At 43.2% G+C, this 21,255-nt stretch overlaps 2 protein-coding genes across 7 annotated transcripts in view; both read right to left on the bottom strand.

Annotated features, from left to right (window-relative positions):
• LOC127055759 (protocadherin alpha-C2-like) overlaps window positions 1-21,255 on the bottom strand; it is a 267,861-nt gene that overhangs the window by 194,118 nt on the left and 52,488 nt on the right. For 4 of the 6 annotated variants that reach the window (XM_050963076.1, XM_050963075.1, XM_050963074.1 and 1 more), the window contains exon 2: window positions 10,849-12,993. The exons of 1 other annotated variant lie outside the window; for it this stretch is intronic. In XM_050963076.1, the coding sequence (XP_050819033.1) occupies window positions 10,849-12,993 (2,145 nt within the window). Of the gene's footprint in view, window positions 1-6,077; window positions 6,422-10,848; window positions 12,994-21,255 lie in introns of those variants that run through there. One more of the 6 variants, XM_050963077.1, reaches the window with a different exon arrangement.
• LOC127055786 (protocadherin alpha-8-like) overlaps window positions 1-21,255 on the bottom strand; it is a 146,320-nt gene that overhangs the window by 112,013 nt on the left and 13,052 nt on the right.

Genomic DNA, 21,255 nt, shown 5'->3' with positions numbered 1-21,255 from the left:
GCAATGTTTTCACTGATGATGTCACTAGAGAACTCTTTTATTATCATGCTGATGTGGGGCAGAGGGTTATGTTGTGAAATTTTAGTGCACTGAACTTCAGTCCTGGTATGCCTACAACTCCCATTGAAATCATTGTCTGCAGTGTTGTTGTAGTGGTGCTGGTCCCAGGATATGAAGAAGACAAGGTAGGTGAGGTAATCTTGTGTTGGACTGAGCTCCATAGACCTGAACAAGAGCTCTGTGAAGCTCAAGAGCTTACCCTTTCACCAACAGAAGTTGGTCCAATAGAAGATACTACCTCACACCCTTGTCTCTCTCAGCTAAAATCATTGGAAGTTTTGGACACACAAGAAATACAGGGATATGTCCTCTGTATGCCTAAGGACTACATCACAACAAAATGGCTCCATAAAGCGGAAAATGCCAGGGCCAACTCCTATCTCCTCCTATTGAGAGGAAAGTATGCACAGCTGACAGTTCCTATCTCAAGCAGGAAACACCTAGAGAGACTAATAACTCCCCTCTTTAGTGTGGAAAGTGGAAAGTGCTATCTGTGTCCTCTTCAGCATGCCCACATTCCATGTTCATGTTGTTCTCAGATGGAGACAAGTCTCATCCTGTCCGGCATCCTTACTGTTTAAGGGGGGAATGGAGCCTATTTTATCAAGTGACCAATGACTAAACACATTTTCTTTAATCTTCCTTATTATTTAATATTTATTTTCTTTCTTTTCCAATTTGCAATTCTGTAAACTTGAATATAAAAATTATTAAATTTTGCAACTGTTTTAAATCAATTTTTTATTGTCCACAGTCTTTTGTTAGAAAAGGGAACCGGGAAAATTATAATGTAAGGTAATTTTCTGAGAAATAATACAGTTTTAAATTATTTTATATTCTACAATCCAATATTGGAAAACAAAGTTAAAACTTGGAAACTAGAATCTGCAAGCAACTTTTGCAGTATCAGAGAAAATAAGGTGAAAGTAACAATATACTTTCCTACATAAAGTTATGATAAATAACAATTCTCATACAAATCGATGTTCAAGAGTGAAACAAAATCCAAGAAAAAAATTCCATGGCAGTACACAATGTTTACACCTACTTTTGACAAGATGCTTCCTCCTCTCCATTAAGTTAACTAGTTTCTGTTACTAGGAGGTGGTAGATTAACATTTTTGCTTCCAAGGGGATGGCAGTCTGTTTTACAACTATTTATAGCACGTTATATTTAAAATAAGATAAAAGCATCCATCGAAGGAGAGTGCCTTGAGCAAACAACAGTTCTTGAGTCTTTCTTGAGTGAAGAGTAGTTATTACAAACCAGTATTTAGTATGAATAACACTTCATTCTTAATACAAAAATGCTATTGATATTTTTTCTCAGCAAAGACTAGTAATTTTTAAATTAAGTTTTAAAAGGAGTGTTTAGTTAGATATTTCTGTGGCTGGCAGAGCTTCAGTGAACTACTATTTTAGTTACAATATATAACAGAACACTTTAGGGCTCAGAAAAGAACATAATTATTATTTCCGCATCTTGTAAACCCATTTCCATGCTGCATTTTGAGAAAAAAATGTATTATATGCCCATATAAAGATTAAATTAATGGACCAATAAAATAATCCAGTTTCAAGAAGAGACCCAAAGACACAATGGTCTTTTGCCCATTCTGTTCACAGGGGAGACAAGTTAAGTTTTTTCTCTGATTTTAAAGGGAGTAGGATAGGCACCTTTGTGATTAAGGAGGAAGGGTGGGAGGCAGGAGGTCAGGTTTTTATCCCCTCCTTAGTCACACACTTCTGGTATGACTATGGGCAATTTATTTCACTTCCCTATATGAATATCTCACCTACAAATGGGGGCAGTCCTATCTAACCCACAGGGCTTTTGGTAGGCTTCATCACTGAAGTCAATGAGAGGTTAGCCCTTGATTTCCGGGAGTGGAATCAGAATCTTAATTAACATTTTTCTAAAGTAGTTCAGCATCTTCAGATAGATTTTGCTGTCTAAGTGAAAAATGTTATTTATTTAAGTAAAGCGTAGGGCTATCGATGGTCATAACTAATGAGAATCAAAAGATAAACTAGCAATTGTTATTATAATTCCCCAAGCAAATAAAAGTGTTTTACTCCAGGAGAAGGTTTTATAATAATGCAGAGTGCAAATGGGGACATAAATTCTGCAGTTTTCATTCTACAAACAAAGAAGTATAAAAATTCATATGTAGAAATCGAGCCTTCCATTAGGAAATATAAACGATAAGGATAAGGACCAATTAGAAGCAAATCTCTAGATAAAATTCTTTTGGACAACCCTAAAACTGCATAACTCAAAGTACATCAAGAACAATATTATTTAACATAAGATTTTAATGCATAGAAAATAATTCTATCCCAATTATTTTCCTTCTGGGTATGCAACTGTAAGCAGAGTCTGGATGAGCTCCCCCCTGACATCTAGTAGGGAGCTGCGGAAAAAGACTTCAGAAGCGGATCTCATTTGCATGGACACACCCACCCTGCCTAGGTGCTCAGCATGATGAGACTGTTTGCCCAAATGATCACTTGTGGCTGGTGCTGGATCCCCAGTCTCCTTGTTATTAGGGCAGGAGTAATAAAGGGTTGTTATCCTTGTTGTGTGAACCAAGGGCAGCAGAACTGAACCTGGCATACCCCAATGGAGGGACTCACCCTCAACTGGACAGCACTCGCAAGGCAGGGGACATGGGTTCTAAAGCCCAGTGGGAGGAAGGGTGAGGAGAGAACAAGTACTTATGGTTGGTGGTGCGAACCCTGTTTCAGGGTCCTATATACCATTTCATCCTTTCTTTCTCCATAATATAACAAAAGAGCTACTTTAGACTCAACTGGGACTCTTCTTACAGGCTACAGAGCTGAAATCACTGCTACCTAGGTCTAAGTATTAGACCTACTTTGGGACAGTGTCTCTATTGCAAAGGACTGCCCAGTATGCACAAGGAGTGAGGCTCTCCCACTAAAAGCTGCAATCACAGAGAGCTGTGTTAAGTGGGGGACAGCCCTGAAAACATCTTGATGAGTGGGCAACTGGCTCAGAGAGGCATGACAAGCAGGGTGGCTGGTGGAGAGGTGTGGCAAGCAGCCAGCAGGGAGGCTGGTAGAGAGGTGTGGCAAGCGGCCAGCAAAGAAGCTGCTGGAGAGGGCCAGGGCAGAGCCCTGCAAAGGCATGGCAATCAGCCATTGGGGTGATGAGCAAGAGCCTGAGCAGTTCAGCATGTAGGGTGCCTCCTTACCCTGCCCTGACTTCCACACAGTGTGGGAGGTGAACTCTGTGGATGAACCTCTGAACTCTAGGGCTGCAGTGGCCCAGGACAGCAACTATGAGTGGCGTACAGAGAAGGGACAGGCATGTTAGAGGGACTTTTTGGCTTCTGGACTTAAGAACCTGAGGGGAAAAGGACACTGCCCAACTTACTTGGGGGTGAGTCTTTTCCTCATGGTTTGTGTTTATGAACAATAGTTGTGGTGTTTTCCCAAATTAATGCTGAGTTAATTCCTTCCTATCATTAAAAGTTTTTGCTAAACTCAGAATCTGTGCTTGTGAGAAGGGAGCTATTGGCTCTTACAGGCTGCCAGAGGGTGGTGTGAATTGTTCCAGGTCACTGGGTAGGGGCTCCAGCTGGTTCTGTGTTGTATTGTTGAAAAGGAACCCCTAGACACTAAACCCAGCCCTCCTTGCTGCTGGCTCCACCTCGCAGAAGGATTACACACACAAAACCATTTAAAAGTATGTGAAGAAACCGATAAAAAAGATTATTCGTATCAAATTATTACTATTGTTACTATTTCACAAAATGAAAATGAGATGATTGATCAATAAAATGCCTTTAAATATCTGCTATAATAAAAGGATGTTGTAATCGATCTAAAAATAGGACATCACTAACCGTTCCACGGAGATTCGGCGTCATCTCCTGATGTTTCTCTTTGTCCCCATTCTCTGTAGAGTTAGGAAAGTTGGGGCTGAAAACCATGAGATCATTCTTGGCGGTGCCTTCCCCTATACACAAGTTCCGGCTCTGGCGCTGGGAATAGGACCAACTCTCCACTTCGCTCGCACACACCAGGGTGGCTTTCCCAGGCCCGCACACCACTTCCGGACGCGGGTGGCATCTCAGGCCAACGTACACGACAATTACCAGCACAAACAGCCCGGACACCGAGCAAATGGCGATCATTAAAGACACGTTCATGTCAACCAAGGGCCCTTCGCTCCCGCCCCTTGGCCTCGAGTCCCATTTCACAGCCTGGGGACTCTCCACCAGGGACAGGCTGACAGTGGCTGTCGCGGACAGCGCCGGCTCCCCATGGTCCTTCACCAGGATCACGAGTCTCTGGCTGGGGCCGTCCGCCTCCTCCAAGGCCCGCGTCGTGCTGATCTCCCCGCTGTACACACCCACCCGGAAAGGCCCCGCAGCCCCGGGCTCCTGCACTTCGTAGCGAAGCCACGCGTTGTAGCCGGAATCCGCATCCACCGCTCGGATCTTGCCCACCACGTGCCCTGCGCCGGCCGACAGCGGAACCAGCTCGGGCCCTGGCGAGCCGCGGACCGAGCCAGCCGGGGACACTGCGGGCGCGTTGTCATTTGCATCCAGGACAAAGAGCTGCACAGTCACGTTCCCGCACAGCGACGGCAACCCGGCGTCCCTCGCGCTCACCTGGAACTGCAGCACTTGCAGCTCCTCGTAGTCCAAGGGCTGCAGGGCATAGATGTGCCCGCTCTCCGAGTGCACCGAGATGTAGCTGGACAGGGGCTGCTCTCCCACACTTCGCTCCACCACCGAGTAGCTCACAAAGGCGTTTTCCCGCAGGTCCGGGTCCGAGGCCGACACGGTCAAGAGATGGGCCCCGGGCGGGTTGTTTTCCTTCACAAACACCGTGTAAACGGGCTGAGGGAAAGCGGGGGCGTTATCGTTCACATCCGAGATCGCCACCAAAATGCTGCTGCTGGCCGAGAGAGACGGGGCCCCTTCGTCTCTGGCTGTCACCACGATCTTATATTCAGACACTCGCTCCCGATCCACGGCCTCCGCCAGCACCAGCGAGTGATAATTCTTAAAGGTGGAGAGGAGCCGAAAGGGCAGGTTCGGGGGGATGGAGCAGGTGACTTTGCCGTTGTCTCCCGAGTCCCGGTCAGAGACGCTAATAAGAGCCACCACTGTCCCCGGGGGAGCGTCCTCCGGCACCGGCAGGGAAAGGGAAGTCACGGCCAGCTCCGGGGCGTTATCGTTCACGTCTAAAACCTCTAACTCAATGTTGCAGTGTCCTGACAAAGGAGGATTACCTTTATCTTTTGCCTCAACTTGAATGTCATATACATTAATTTCTTCGAAATCCAAACGGTTTTTGACTCTGACCTCTCCTGTTTTTGGATCTGCACTAAACATATCTCCTCCAGTGGGAGGAACGAAACTGCTACAAATATATGAAACATCCTTATTACTTCCTTCATCCAAATCTGTGGCGTTGAGTTTAATGACTAATGTCCCGTTAGCTGCGTTTTCGAACAATCGAATCTTGTAAACGGACTGATTAAATACAGGCGCGTTATCATTCACATCCAGCACCGTGATCACCAGCTGAACTGTGCCGGTGAGCTCCGGTTTGCCCCCATCAGTGGCCGTGAGTAATAAACGATATACAGGGGTTTCCTCTCTATCCAGAGGTTTCTTTAGCACCAGCAATAAGGATTTCTTGTTGGCATCATTTGATTTAACATTGAGTATGAAATGTTCACTTGGGCTGAGTTTATAGGTTAACAGAGAGTTTGTGTCAATATCTGCGTCTGACGCGCCCTCTAGTGGTAAGCGCGAGTCGGGCAGTCTCGATTCGGCAATACTGAGATATTTTTCAGTTACGGGGAACACAGGAGCATTGTCATTTATATCCTGTATCTCCACTTCCACGTGAAATATCCTCAGGGGTTTGTCCACTATCACCTCCAGGTCAATGGCGCACAGGGGGCTCCGCCCGCACAGCTCTTCCCTGTCTAGTCGCGAATTCACAAACAAAACGCCGCTCTGCAAATTTACCTCAAAATAGTCTCTCCTGCCGCTGGAGACCATCCGGAACATCCGAGACACCAGCTCCGCCACCTCCAGCCCCAGGTCCTGGGCCAGGCGGCCCACAAAGGTGCCGTGTTTGGATTCCTCCGGCACGGAATAACGGACCTGGCCGCTGCCCACCTCCCAGGCCGTGTGCAACAGAACCAGCCGCAGCAGCTGCCTGGTTACCAGGGAGTCTCGCCGGAGAAGGGCCATCGCGGACACTGGGCGGTGCCGGTTTATGAATCAGCGATTTAACCGAAGGACCAGCAGACTCCAGTGAATGGGGAAGATGCGCTTTGAAAGCAGTTTAATTTAATCCAAGCCTGACACGTCCGGGAGCCCGCCTGACGCGCTGAGAGGGAGGATTTTCAGGGCTTCTGGGGGAGGAGCTGTGTCTTTCTTTCTTTCTGGAATGTCTCTTTAGGCGACAGCGACACCTTGTGACTAAATGTGTAAGTACAATTGCAAATCATGCCTTTCAATTTTTCTAAATCTCAGTAACTATTTTTCTTGATTCAGAAATGTTTCTTAGATTTTACTAACCCATTAACTATACCGCTGGCTATTTTCCATTAGTTCCTTTTATCATTAGCCTGCTATTGAAATAAACGCTTTCTATTTTGTCCTATTTTTATATACATCGCATATTTTGTAAATTTGGTATATATTGTCTCTATATTCAAATCTGAAACGGATTAATTGCTTTTTAAATAACCATTGCACCATAAATATATGACGCTTACCCCGCGCATATTCGCAAAGACACATACTCATAATTACCCGATAACGCTTGCTATTAACAACCATGTCCCCTTTTTTTTATAACGGCAAAATGTTAGTAGCTTGAAACATAAGATATAATAAACTTCGCTGGAAGTGGAAAATAATTCTGAGATATCTCAGCTATGACCACATGTCTTAATATGTGAAATGTATATATTAATAACCTGCTAGGTCTCCTACTGAAACCAGGATATTGTTGGTTCAAGAGCCTAGGCTGATCTCAATTGATGTGGCATCATATCAGGACAAGGGGACAGACAATATCTGAGGTAATCACGGGCCATTTGGCATTTGAAGGTTAGAACCAATATCTTCAATTGTATTCAGGAGCTGAACACTACTACAATCAACGGTGCAGGGAGTGTAGTAGGCTCTCTGCCAGGACCGTCTCTTAACAATTGGGTGAAACATATTTTGCATTAGTTGAAGTTTCCTGATTTTCCCAAGTAATCAAAGCTCAAGATGTTCCGTTATTTCCTGTAACGCCTTCACCTAAAAGTTAAACAGCTGGGAGGAAAGATTAGAACGCTGCTATAACCCACATGAGCTACCCCTTAGTCAGATGAGAAATGAGAAAATATATACCTTCTGGCCCATCTCACAGAGAAAGGTAAATAATCAAGAGCAAATCCATCCAACCCTGCCAGGGTCCACAAAACCTCACTCTCAACGATATCAAAGGCAGTTGATATACTCAGCTAAAATAATCCATATGGACGCGCGCTCTTCATCCATTGCCAGAGGGAGATCATTGACCAACAGAAAAAAAAAGAAGGCTCCACCATGCCATAGCCAGAAGGCAGGAACATGTCCACTACCTACATAAACACTAAAGAACAACAACACGGTTTTCCACAACTGGAAAAAGCTTGAGTCATCTGCCATCTCTTGTAGGCAATTAAGTTTGGGCTGCTGGCCCCTGATAATTTCTCTCCACTGTGGAAAAAGACCGGAAAGCCATATGTTTCCTCTTATGTGACGAAACCCGCATTTGAAGACTATTTTATATATGCATATTTCATCATCTTGATGGTGTCACGTGCAAGCTATTGGCTTCCCATATCTGCTTGGCTGAAAGGGCAGGCAACAACACAGATATAATCATGTCAGGGTCTAAACAGCATGGAGTCTGCAGTGGAATATCGAATCGGGCTAATCTTTTAGAATTCTTTGAATATGTCAGTAAAATAGTTGATAAATAATAACCAGCTGACACAATTTATTTAGACTTACAAAAGACATTTGACAAAGCAGGCAACTAAGGAAGCTAAGTAGTGTTGAGGTGACAGGCAAAGTATTGTCTTGGCTCAAAAACTGTCAACGAGACAGAAACCAAAGGTTGGTGGTCAAGTTGCATCATGGCAAAAGTTAACAGGGGTTCCTAAGGTTTTGAACTAGGTTTTGTGTTGTTTAATATTTAATTACCTGGAAGGAAATGAAATAAATTCAGGTATCAAAATCTGCAGATGACACAAACTTATTTAGGTTATTCGGAAGCAAAGCAGACGGTCGGGAACTTCAGAGAGACCCCAACAAGCTAGATGAATAGACAACAAGATAGCAAATGAAATGTAATGTCAACAAATGCAAAGGAAAACATATTGGAGGGGGGAAATAAACTACATCTACACCTTATAAAGTTCTAAATGAACTGTATCAACCCAAGACAGGGACTTGGGCGGTACTGTAGACAGCTTAATAAAAACCTGTGCTCAATATTCAGCTGCCGTCAAAAAGTCAACAAGATGTTAGGATGCACCAAGAATGGGAGAGAGAATAATATGGAAAATATTATAAACCCTTACATAAATCAACAGCCTGGCCTCATTTGGATACTGTGTGTAGCACTAGCCACCTAATCTCAAAAAAATATATTGCACAACTGAAAGACGTTCAGAGAAGGGTGAAGAGAATGGTTAAGGCCTGGACAAGGTCTTATGTTAAAAGAGATTGAAAAGATTGGGATTGTTTACCTTATAAAGGAGATGATATAAAATAAGAAATAGTCTAGAAAAGGAACCTCTGTTCTCCCTGTCTCATAACACAAGAAAAAGGGGATATTAAATTAAATTAAGAGGTAGGACATTCAAAACTAATACAAGGAAATACCTTTTCACACAAAATGTAATTAGACTGGGGAACCTGTCGCCACAGAGAGTCCTTGAGACAATAATTTAACAAGATTCATAAAGAGGTTGAATATTTATATGGATATCAAGAATGGCCAATTATCATAATGCCACAACATTTCTGGGAGAGCTATTAAACCATTTGCTTCAGGGTTTAAGACAATCTCTAATTATTAGAGATCATAATGATACCTAAAAGTGGGGTAGAATATCCCACATATGCCTCTTGTGGGGTTCTCATACCTTCCTCTGAAGCATCTACTACTCGCTACTGTCAGAGACAGGATACTGGACTAAATATCCCTTTGGTCTGATCCAGTCTGGCAATCCCAATGTTCCTGTGATCTTACTCTATATTACTTTAATTTATATTTTATCCAACTTTCAATTCTGTAAAATTTGTAAGAAAAATGGTCCCATATTTTGCTGGGGACGGGGGTTAAGCCAACCATTATTCTTACCAGCATATACCCATAAAATTTATAAAGAACTATGACCAATGATATGACCAAAGACAGATAATTTTCCCTGACCCAATATCAGACAAGAAGTAAAATCTGGAAAACAACAACTGAAATGACTCAGGTATATGGATGTACAATAAGCGGGAAATAGGTAATAAAAACAATCGGCTCTCTTCAATCACTCTGAAATAAATGTCAAAAAAGCATTCCATTGAAGTAAATAATGGTGATACCTTTCTTCAAAAAGTACATGCTTCTCTTCATAAGATTAGTTAGTGTTCATTACCATGGGATAATAGCTGAATATTATAGGGAATGATAATCTATATCACACTTGATAGAACAATACCGTTGGGAGATAACTGGAGGAGGGGCATTAGCTGTTATTAATCAAACATCTAGGACCTATAAGTAGAGGCCCTATGATTCTAGTGACCCTTGTAGTGCCAACAGATAATACTAATCTATTATAGTACTTTTTTTCCTGTGAACAAGACGAGTTATTTCACCTCGAATATAGGGTAATATTACTCAATGATTTTGTTCACCATGCTCCACTGAAACCTCAAGTGATTTAGTGTAATAAAGGACTCTGGAACTATAATTAAGAAACAAATATAATTTAAAAAAACGTTTCCCGGATGGTATTCCTGTACTTCATTGTAAGGAAAATATACTATCCAATAGGTAAAAGAGAAAAGTGATAAAACTCGAGTAGGACAGCGTAGCTACCATAAGGGAATCAAAGAGAAGAAAGGTGCCCTTGAGGTTAAAGACACATGCTAAGAAATCTGATTTTTCTTTCTGTGTCACCACTGAAAAAGAATACGTTACAAAATAGTCATCATTGCTGTACAGAATGTATTGACTAGGCACTGAAAATTGCTGACACCGACTCAATGTTTGATCACTGAGAAGGTCAAAATAAGAGGAGAGTGAAGCTGGTGAAAATTGTGGGAAATTGGTTCCATATAAATCAATGGGAGTTTACAGAAGATGAACAGTCGTGATGTAGTATTTTCTGCCTTGCAGTTTGGAAATTCCATTTGAAAGAGCGGAGCGCCGAGTCCAGGATGCGTCTGGGGTCTCCATATAAAATATAAACAGGACCATTTTCATCGCCATTCCAGGTTCTTACATTAATTCAAATTAAATGGAGGGTGAGGGGGAGAGAGTCACTATTCACACAGAATAACACTCCCCTGAGCCATTGCTCCTGCCGGGGTCAGCAACGTTTGGAATATTTTGACACGAATACGTCTTAATTTTAATAGACCTTTTGTAAAATATTTAGAAACTTTCAAACAGCCTTAAATTCTCTCCTAAATTAGAAAACGATTAGATAATTTCAGACATAAAAAACAGAATATCCTCACTAACCGTTCCACAGAGATTCGGCTTCATCGCCTGATGTTTCTCTTTGTCCTTGTTCTCTGCAGAGTGAGGGAAATTGGGGTTGAAAACCATGAGATCATTCTTGGCGGAGCCTTCTCCTACACACAAGTCCCGGCTCTGGCGCTGGGAATACGGCCAACTCTCCACTTCGCTCGAGCACACCACGGTGGCTTTCCCAGGCCCGCACTTCACTTCCGGACCCAGGTGGCATCTCAGCCCAACGTACACGACAATCACCAGCACAAACACCCCGGACACCGAGCAAATGGCGATCATTAAAGACACGTTCATGTCAACCAAGGGCCCTTCGCTCCCGCCCCTTGGTCTCGAGTCCCATTTCACAGCCTGGGGACTCTCCACCAGGGACAGGCTGACAGTGGCTGTCGCGGAAAGCGCCGGCTCCCCATGGTCCTTCACCAGGATCACGAGTCTCTGGCTGGGGCCGTCCGCCTCCTCCAAAGCCCGCGTTGTGCTGATCTCCCCGCTGTACACACCCACCCGGAAAGGCCCCGCAGCCCCGGGCTCCTGCACTTCGTAGCGAAGCCACGCGTTGTAGCCGGAATCCGCATCCACCGCTCGGATCTTGCCCACCACGTGCCCTGCGCCGGCCGACAGCGGAACCAGCTCGGGCCCTGGCGAGCCGCGGACCGAGCCAGCCGGGGACACTGCGGGCGCGTTGTCATTTGCATCCAGGACAAAGAGCTGCACAGTCACGTTCCCGCACAGCGACGGCAACCCGGCGTCCCTCGCGCTCACCTGGAACTGCAGCACTTGCAGCTCCTCGTAGTCCAAGGGCTGCAGGGCATAGATGTGCCCGCTCTCCGAGTGCACCGAGATGTAGCTGGACAGGGGCTGCTCTCCCACACTTCGCTCCACCACCGAGTAGCTCACAAAGGCGTTTTCCCGCAGGTCCGGGTCCCAGGCAGACACGGTCAAGAGATGGGCCCCGGGCGGGTTGTTTTCCTTCACAAACACCGTGTAAACGGGCTGAGGGAAAGCGGGGGCGTTATCGTTCACATCCGAGATCGGCACCAAAATGCTGCTGCTGGCCGAGAGAGACGGGGCCCCTTCGTCTCTGGCTGTCACCACGATCTTATATTCAGACACTCGCTCCCGATCCACTGCCTCTGCCAGCACCAGCGAGTGATAATTCTTAAAGGTGGAGACGAGCCGAAAGGGCAGGTTCGGGGGGATGGAGCAGGTGACTTTGCCGTTGTCTCCCGAGTCTCGGTCAGAGACGCTAATAAGAGCCACCACTGTCCCCGGGGGAGCGTCCTCCGGCACCGGCAGGGAAAGGGAAGTCACGGCCAGCTCAGGGGCGTTATCATTCACGTCTAAAACTTCCACCACCAGCGTGCAATGTCCAGTCAAGGGGAAAGCACTTTTATCAGTTGCTTCGATTTGTAGTTCATATAAACTGATATTTTCGAAGTCTAATTCTCCTTTAAATCTTACTTCACCAGTGTTTGGATCTAGACTAAACATGTTTCTTAAATTAGGATTAACAGAATTGCTAAATGAATATGAAATGTCTTTATTAATTGCCTCATCTAAATCGGTTGCACTGAGTTTAATGATTAATGTCCCATTAGCTGCATTTTCTAACAAACGCACTTCATAGACGGATTGATTAAATACAGGCGCGTTATCATTCGCATCCAGCACCGTGATCACCAGCTGAACTGTGCCGGTGAGCTCCGGTTTGCCCCCATCAGTAGCAGTGAGTAATAAACTGTGCTCAGAGGTTTCCTCTCTATCCAGAGGTTCCTTTAACAGAAGGACTAACGATTTTCTTTGCTCGTTATTTTTCTGGAAATCTACACCAAAATAGTCATTTAGGCTGAGTTTATAGGTTAGCAGAGAGTTTGTACCAATATCTGCGTCAGACGCGCCCTCTAGTGGAAATCGCGAGCCTGGGCGTCTGGATTCTAAAATAAAGAGATTTTTTTCATTTACGGGGAACACAGGAGCATTGTCATTTATATCCCGTATCTCCACTTCCACGTGAAATATCCTCAGGGGTTTGTCCACTATCACCTCCAGGTCAATGGCGCACAAGGGGCTCTGGCCGCACAGCTCTTCCCTGTCTAGTCGCGAATTCACAAACAAAACGCCGCTCTGCAAATTTACCTCAAAATACTCTCTCCTGCCGCTGGAGACCATCCGGAACATCCGAGACATCAGCTCCGCCACCTCCAGCCCAAGGTCCTGGGCCAGGCGGCCCACAAAGGTGCCGTGTTTGGATTCCTCCGGCACGGAATAACGGACCTGGCCGCTGCCCATCTCCCAGGCCGTGTGCAACAGAACCAGCCGCAGCAGCTGCCTGGTTACCAGGGAGTCTCGCCGGAAAACAGCCATAGCTGACGCGGTTTGCCTTCTTTTAAGTTCTCTTCTTTCGTAGATATTAAAGTAGATGAGGGGAAAAAGCTGTAATATCCGCGTACAGGTTTCAATCCAGACTCCAGGCTCTGAATGACCGTAATTTTCCGTCGCTGGAGGGAGGAGTTCAATTTTAATTACTGTTACATCGTTTCTTTAGTGCACAGCGACACCATGTGTCTGAATGTGGTTGTACCTTTCTAACAGTCAGGAATTTTTTTTATTTATTTCAAAATTAATCTGAAATGTCTAGTATTTCCAAATGCTGCTGTTCTCATTTAAAAATTGAACAACTCCCTCGTGAAAATGGGGATTGTTTTATTGTGTGGGAATAGTTATCTTCATGATTAACTAAGGTACGTTTCTGGCCCAGGTATACTAGCCTCCATCTTTTTAATTAACGTTAGAAATCTTAGTGTAAAATTAAATATACTATCCTACAGCGTGGATATATGTTGTTGATATATTTTTGTGGTATGTCATTCGATATGTGCAAAACTTTCACTGCGCTCCCAGAACTTTTCTGTTTTACTTACCATTTTTCACGCCTGAGAAATTTTCCTGTTACCAATAAGATTTTTTTAATTATTTGAATTTGTGTGGAGTGCAAACTGCACAATTGTAGATATTTGCATGTATTTGTCTTCTCTCTGTCGTTCTCTTTTGGGGCTGATTTGTTCGTTGGTTTTTGGTTTTGCCCACGATGAAATAAATTAGAGTGTTTGCCTCTGTTAGGAAGACGGGTGAACAGCAGGGTTTATCTTATGCTCAGCAAGGCACGTGTGCACCAAGTGAGATGTCCAGTTGATGTTGACCTTAATGAATGTATTCATTTGTGTAAAATTATGCATGTGCTTAAGTACCTTGCTGAATGGAGGTTATGCTATAGAAGTTAGCTCTGCACTGTGTGAGTAAAATTAACATCTGCACGGCTGGCTCTGGTTCTGTAGTTTCTGCATCTAAGTGTTGCTCTTTTAAGACTTCTGAAATCATGCTCCACACCTTGTCCCTCTCAGATTTTGGAAGGCATTTCATATTCTGAAAGTTTAGGTTGAGTGCTGTAGCTATTTTTAGAAATTTCACATTGGTACCTTCTTTGTATTTTGTTAAATCTGCTGTTAAAATGTTCTTAAAACAAACCTGATGAGTCATCATCCAAGACTGCTATAACATGAACTATATGGCAGAATGCGGGTAAAACAGAATAGCAGACATACAATTTTCCTCCAAGGAGTTCAGTCACAAATTTAATTAATGCACTATTTTTTAAATGAGCATCATCAGCATGGAAGCATGTCCTCTGGAATGGTGGCCAAAGCATGAAGGGTCATACAAATGTTTAGCATATCTGGCACATAAATACCTTGCAATGCTGGCTACAAAAGTGCCATGCAAACACCTGTTCTCACTTTCAGGTGACATTGTAAATAAGAAGCAGGCAGCAGTATCTCCCGTAAACAAACTTGTTTGTCTTAGCGATTGGCTGAACATGAAGTAGGACTGAGTGGACTTATAGGCTGTAAAGCTTTACATTGTTTTGTTTTGAGTGCAGTTATGTAACAAAAAAATCTACATTTGTAAGTTACATTTTTCACAATAAAGAGATTGCTCTACAGTACTTGTATGAGGTGAACTGAAAAATATTCTTTCTTTTGTTTATCATTTTACAGTGCAAATATTTGTAATAAAAATAATAATACAAAGTGAGCACATTCTACTTTGTATTCTGTGTTGTAATTTAAATCAATATATTTGAAAATGTAGAAAAACATCCAAAATATGTAATAAATTTCAATTGATATTATATTGTTTAACAGTGCAGTTAATTGTGATTTTTAAATCACGATTAATTTTTCTGAGTTTATCATGTGAGTTAACTGCGATGAATCGACAGCCCTAGTTTATAACAGTCAATAGTAATCTTGGATTCCTTCCACTCTAAAGTAACATTTATAAGACTGCTGGCTGAAATCTCAACAGGGGTGATGGTTTGAGCATTAGTCTACTATACCAAGGGTTATGAGTTCAATCCTTAAGGGGACCACTTAGGGAGCTGGAGCAAAAATCTGTCTGGGGATTAGCCCTGGTTTGATCAAGTAGTTGGACTAGATGACCTCCTGAGGTCCCTTCCAATCCTGATAGTCTATGATTCATTATAAAATTATTCAAATGGTTGCATGAAAGAGACTCTTAAATTCATATGATCACAGATCAAAATTTAAAAACAGAACAAGAGGCTTGCTTTATTGTACTCTAATTTGAGGTAACTTTTGCTGATAACACTGTCACCAGCTCCAGTCTGTTAAATATCACATCCTATGCCAGGACCATGAGGTTTAGTACTAAAGGGAGGTAGAAGAGCAAATTACTGGAGGAAAAACTATATGAGGACATAATCTTCATGTCTGATGTTATATATGTACAAAGTACATTACAGTGTGCACTACATACCCTGTATTATATGCTACAATGAGATCACAAATCAGTCACAGAAAACAAATCAGTTACACTAAACTAGGATGTTAAAAGTTAATATAAATTATATTAATTCAATGGAACAATATCACCAATTTACTTTTACGTCAATGATCAGTTGATATGGCTGGGGTTTTATAGTGGAACTTAATTATAATTCTCCTTTTTGGAACTAGTAGTTACATTTTTACATAAGTGAGAAAAATAAGCCAAAATACAACCTGTAAACACCTGTCAAAGCAAGCTAGTTATCATTTTAGTTGTCTAATACACCTTGATCATTCAGAAAATTTGGGGAAAAAATAAATTCTATCCTGCTTAGAGTCTATTTTCATCTCTTGGTTATTTTGCAAAAGGAGCTTCCACTGTTATTTTTTCTCCCATCATAGGCATCGTTGGTCTTTACCAAATGGCTGCAATAAATTTATTTTCTCTCTCATTGTCTTTATCATTTAAAATTTAAATGTAATAATCAAAGTATTCTCAATTTTTATAAACACAGATATTCTCTTTATTTAATATTAGTGAGAATTTGTATATCCTGAATGTCTGTAATTGTATAAATTCAAGTTTCTTAAACATTAGGGAAAAGAAATGCTTTTGGGAAAGTTCCTCATTCATGTTTTCATTATTCCAATCCCACATTAGTGCAGCAGCTTTTGTCATCAGTCTCCTCTAAGGGCACATCTACACTACCAGCTGGATCGGTGGGTAGCGATCAAGCAATCCGGGATCGATTTATCACATGTAGTGTAGACGTGATAAATCAATCCCCGATCATTCTCCCATCAACTGCTGAACTCCAGCTCAGTGGGATGCAGAAACAAAGTCAACGGGGGAGCAGCAGCCATCAATCCCGTGCTGTAAGGACATGAAGTAAGTGATTCTAAGTCGATCTAAGATACGTCGACTTCAACTACGCTATTCTCGTAGCTGAAGTGGCGTATCTTAGATCGATCCCCCCCACCACCAGTGTAGACAAGGCCTCACAGAGAGTAACAGAAAACTGTCAAACTAGGACTAACACCGGTATTATCCCATGTACCATATCAGTCTACTATCTTTTTCTTATTTGACCATCATCATAAAAAACCCACTGTTATGGCTGAGGAGCAAATCTCAACCATGAACAAATGTGAACCAAATGTAACTCATGCAGAGGTGAGTCTGCAAAGAACTTGGAAAAAAAGCTCTAAGAGATGTGACCTGCCTCTGGAATCTCAGAGGGAGTTAACTCAGATGGCCAGGGGTGATACTTTAAATGTCAACACTGATAATTGTTTCCTTCTTCATAAACAAAGGAGAAGGAGGATCACAGATCTACACAATTCACTGTGAGACCCTACATTCTGATGTCAAAGTAGCTGTCCTTTCGAAGATGCCATCATTTATTTTTCTCCACTCAGGAAAGTTGAACAAGCAGCCAAGCAACACAGAAATCATGTTTTGAATTAGAGATGTAAAATGTTAAATGGTTAACTGATTAACCGGTAAGTGTTAGTCTTATCATTAACTGACCTTAACCGTTAACCCCCTGCATACCGCCTGGAGCAGCCCCAGCCCTGTGCTGCCCAGAGAAGCCCCAACCCTGGCCACCCCATGCCAGCCAGAGTGACCTCAGCCTCAGCTGGAAGCAAGGCTGGCTCCAGCTTTTTTTCCACCCCAAGCAGCAAAGAGAAAAAAAAAGCCACAATCGGAAGCACTTCAGTAGCTGCTTTACCACACCACTTGATTCTTCGGCAGCAATTCAGTGGCCGGTCCTTTCCTACAAGAGGGACTGAGGGACCTGCCACCCGGACATGCTGTCCCTTTCCATTGGCCAGCCAGCATTTCCTGCACTGGTGCCTGGAGTTGGCCCTGGCTGGAGAGACCCCAGCTTGGGCCATGCCAGCCCATTGGCGTGACCCCAGCCCTGGCTGCCCTGTGCCAGCCGGCCAGCCAACCCCAGCCCTAGCAGTCCTGCACCAGCTGGCTGGCTGACCTAAGCCCCAATCCTGGCTGTGTCATGCTGGTAGGAGCAACATCAGTTAACCATTTAAATGATATGATTTTAACAATTTAAATGGTTAATTTTTACATGATATTTACATCCCTATTTTGAATACCTGCATAATTTGTTCAAATCACCCATGTCAGGGGAGGACCCAATGATTGCTGAACTGACCACCACCTGGTGAAGTCAGTTGTGTCCATCAGGATTGCACCAAAACATAGAAAGCAATACAAATCACACAGAGGGCAATATAACATCCAAAGACTTCAATCCTCAGTGCACCAAGCACTCCTCAGTGAAAAACTGACCATATACACACCTGGAAATGACAACACACATGTCACAGAAGCCTGGGAAGCCATAAAACAGACCATCCATGAGGTTTGCGAGGAATCCATTGGCCTTGCTACCTGCTGCCATCAGAACTGGTTTGACAACAACAATATTGAGATCACTGCCCTTTTGGACCAGAAGAGAAAATCCAGAATCGTAGCTCTCTCCATCAGCTCAAAGCTGAAGTTCAAAGAAGGATCTGAGAAACCAAATACAAATGGTGGAAGGACAAAGCAAAAGAAATCCAAGCATTCATTGACATACATGATACGCAGACGTTTTTCTGTGAGACAAAGCCTCTGTACAGACCAAGCTCATGTGGCCTCACACCACTGAGATCCAGAGATGGTAGTATCTTTCTTAAAGATAATGAATCCATCAAAGAGCGCTGGAAGAAACAATACCAAAAGATTCTAAATCTAAAATCAAGTGTGACTGGTGACACCATCGACTCCATCCCTCAGCACCCAATCTGGGAAACTCATGACAACCCACCAACACCTAAAGAGGTCAGCAAAGCAATTAAGCAAATAAAGAACAATAAAGCACCAGGTCCTGACGGCATACCAGTTGAAGTACGGAAAGTGGTAGGAAAAACACTGACTAACGAACTTCATTTGCTGCTCCTCAAAATATAGCACGCAGAAGAAATCCCTGATGACTTATGTAATGCTAACATCATTACCATTTTCAAAAAGAGAGACAGAACTAACTGTGGCAACTATCAAGGCATTGCTCTCCTCTCCACTGCTGGGAAGGTTCTTGCTAGACTTTTATTGAATTGTCTGATCTATCTTGCTCCCTCTTGCAGAGGAAGTACTTCCAGAGTCCCAGTGTGGCTTAAAACCATCACAAAGCATCAGTGAAATGATTTTCACAGCCAGGCAGATCCAGGAAAAATGTCAAGAACAACATTGGGAGCTGTACATGGCCTTTATCAATCTGACCAAAGCCTTTGACTCTGTCAACCATGAGGCTCTGTGGAAAATCATGTCAACATTTGTCTGCCCAAGCAAATTTATCATCATTGTAAGACTCCTCCACAACTGCCTCCATCCTGTGCAGTGGCTCTACCTCTAAGCCCTTTGTCATCTGAATTGGCATAAAACACCCATCCTTTTCTCTATTTTCTTAGCCTCTATAGAGATGTTAACCCAAGACCGCCTACCTCAGGGCATTGGCATCCAATATCAGACTGACAGCAACCTCTTCAACCTTTCTCGTCTCTGTACCAGAACTAAAGTAATATCGGCAACAATAACTGAACTCCAGTACACAGGTGATTGTGCTGTAGTTGCACACCCAAAAGAGGATCTAAAAACATCCCTTAATTGCTTCTCTAAAGCTTACAAAAGCCTAGGGCTAACTGTCAACATTGGCAAAACAAAAGTTCTCCACCAGCCAGCTCCCACTGAATCATAAGACCCAGCAAGGAAGATTTACACTGACAGAGAAGAACTGGAAAATGTAGAATACTTTGCCTATCTTTGCAGCCATCTCTCACAGATGGAAGACATGGACATTGATATTCAGCACAGAATCCACTGTGCCAGCCTTGCCTTTGGCAGACTGTCTCGCTGGGTGTTCAACAATCATGACATCAGAACAGGTACTTGACTTTTATTTTATGGAGCAGTGGTAATCCCAACTCTCTCTGTGGCTGTAAGACTTGGGTCACCTTCCGAAAACACCTGAAAAACCTGGAACACCAGTACCAGCACTTTCTTTGGAAGATCCTCAACATAAAGTGGGAGGATCGCTGCACTAATGTCAGTATCCTCACAGAGGACAACATCTTCAGTGTTGAGGCCCTGATCATCCAGCACCAGCTGAGGTGGAGCGGGCACTGTGTGTGCATGCCTGATGTACGCTTACCAAATCAGTTGTGGTACACCTAACTCACCAAAGAAGAAAGGAAATGAGGAGGTCAAAAGAAATGCTTTAAAGACACTCTCAGGATAAACATCGAGAGATGTGGCATTGCCACCACACACTAGGAGACAGTAGCCCAGAATAAGAATAACTGGCAAAGACTTGTCAGAGAAGGAATGTCCACTTTTGAGGAAAATCACCTTGCCCTGATCACAGAAAAATGCCAGAGAAGAAAGGAAAGACAACTGTCATGCAGCAATTGTGTCCCAACTTTGACTTCCAACACCATCTTCAACATCTGCCAAGGAACATGCGGCTCAAGGATCAGACTCCTCAGTCAGCAAAGGACCCATAATGAATAAAGCCTGTGAAAAAGATCATCCTCAACCTCAAAGGATCACCAAGGACCACAAATATCCTATGAGGCGCCTCATTCTGGCTACTCACAAGGACAGAGTTTATTTTCTGGAAGGAGCTTGAAACAGTACTACCAGCACCCCTTACACTTCTCCCCACAATCTATTCTCTAGGGAAACAAACTCAGTCAGAAACCCTCTTCCATTTCAGTGTTTCCATTTTCCACACCACTGGACACACATACTACGGTGTGTTTTCCCTTGCATGTCCCTACAGCTGAGAAGCCCAGCATTTTATTACATTTACATTCCCCTCCACATCTTTAAAACATTGCACTAAATCGATCAGTATTTTTCCGACTTTGGAGGAAAAGACAGTACTACTAGATCCTAGTAAAATCTTTCCTTTATTGGCTATGGTGAAAGGTTTTTCTTTTCACACTGCCGGTCTGTAAGACATGGACAGAGAAAACCTGGAACAAGAAATTCTAATTGTTTGGGGTTAGAAAGTAAAAGCCGGTTCGGATAAAATGGAACATGATTAGTAATACACGTCTCCATTTGCACTTTCATCTGAATTGCTGGGTCATATTACTTGTAATGACCCTTTTCCAAGAATTCCAGGCATTTTTGTCTAGCAGCGATTCCTATTTTCAGTGAAGTCAAAGAAAATGCTAGCCGGAGTAAAGCAAGCGGGCTCCACTCCACATTTGGAGATATCATGGGCAAGTTCTAAATTCCTGATGGCAAAACCAGAGATTTAAAACTGGCTTCCAACTCCCAGATAGTTTATTAGCACCATAACATTTTCCATTAAAATGTTTTCAGTTGCTCTTCGTTCACAACAGTTATTTATATTGCCAATATCAGCTACATTGACATGGGCCAGATTGTGGTAACTTTACAAACTTTGACTAGCCCTTGGTGCCAAGTCTCATTAAACTAAATGGAACTACTTGCGGAGAAAGATAGGTCTCAAAGTGT

The sequence above is a fragment of the Gopherus flavomarginatus genome, chromosome 7 (genome assembly GCF_025201925.1).
Source record: "Gopherus flavomarginatus isolate rGopFla2 chromosome 7, rGopFla2.mat.asm, whole genome shotgun sequence".
In the NCBI taxonomy this organism is placed as follows: Eukaryota; Metazoa; Chordata; order Testudines; family Testudinidae; genus Gopherus; species Gopherus flavomarginatus.
This window is presented reverse-complemented; position numbering and strand designations above follow the sequence as displayed.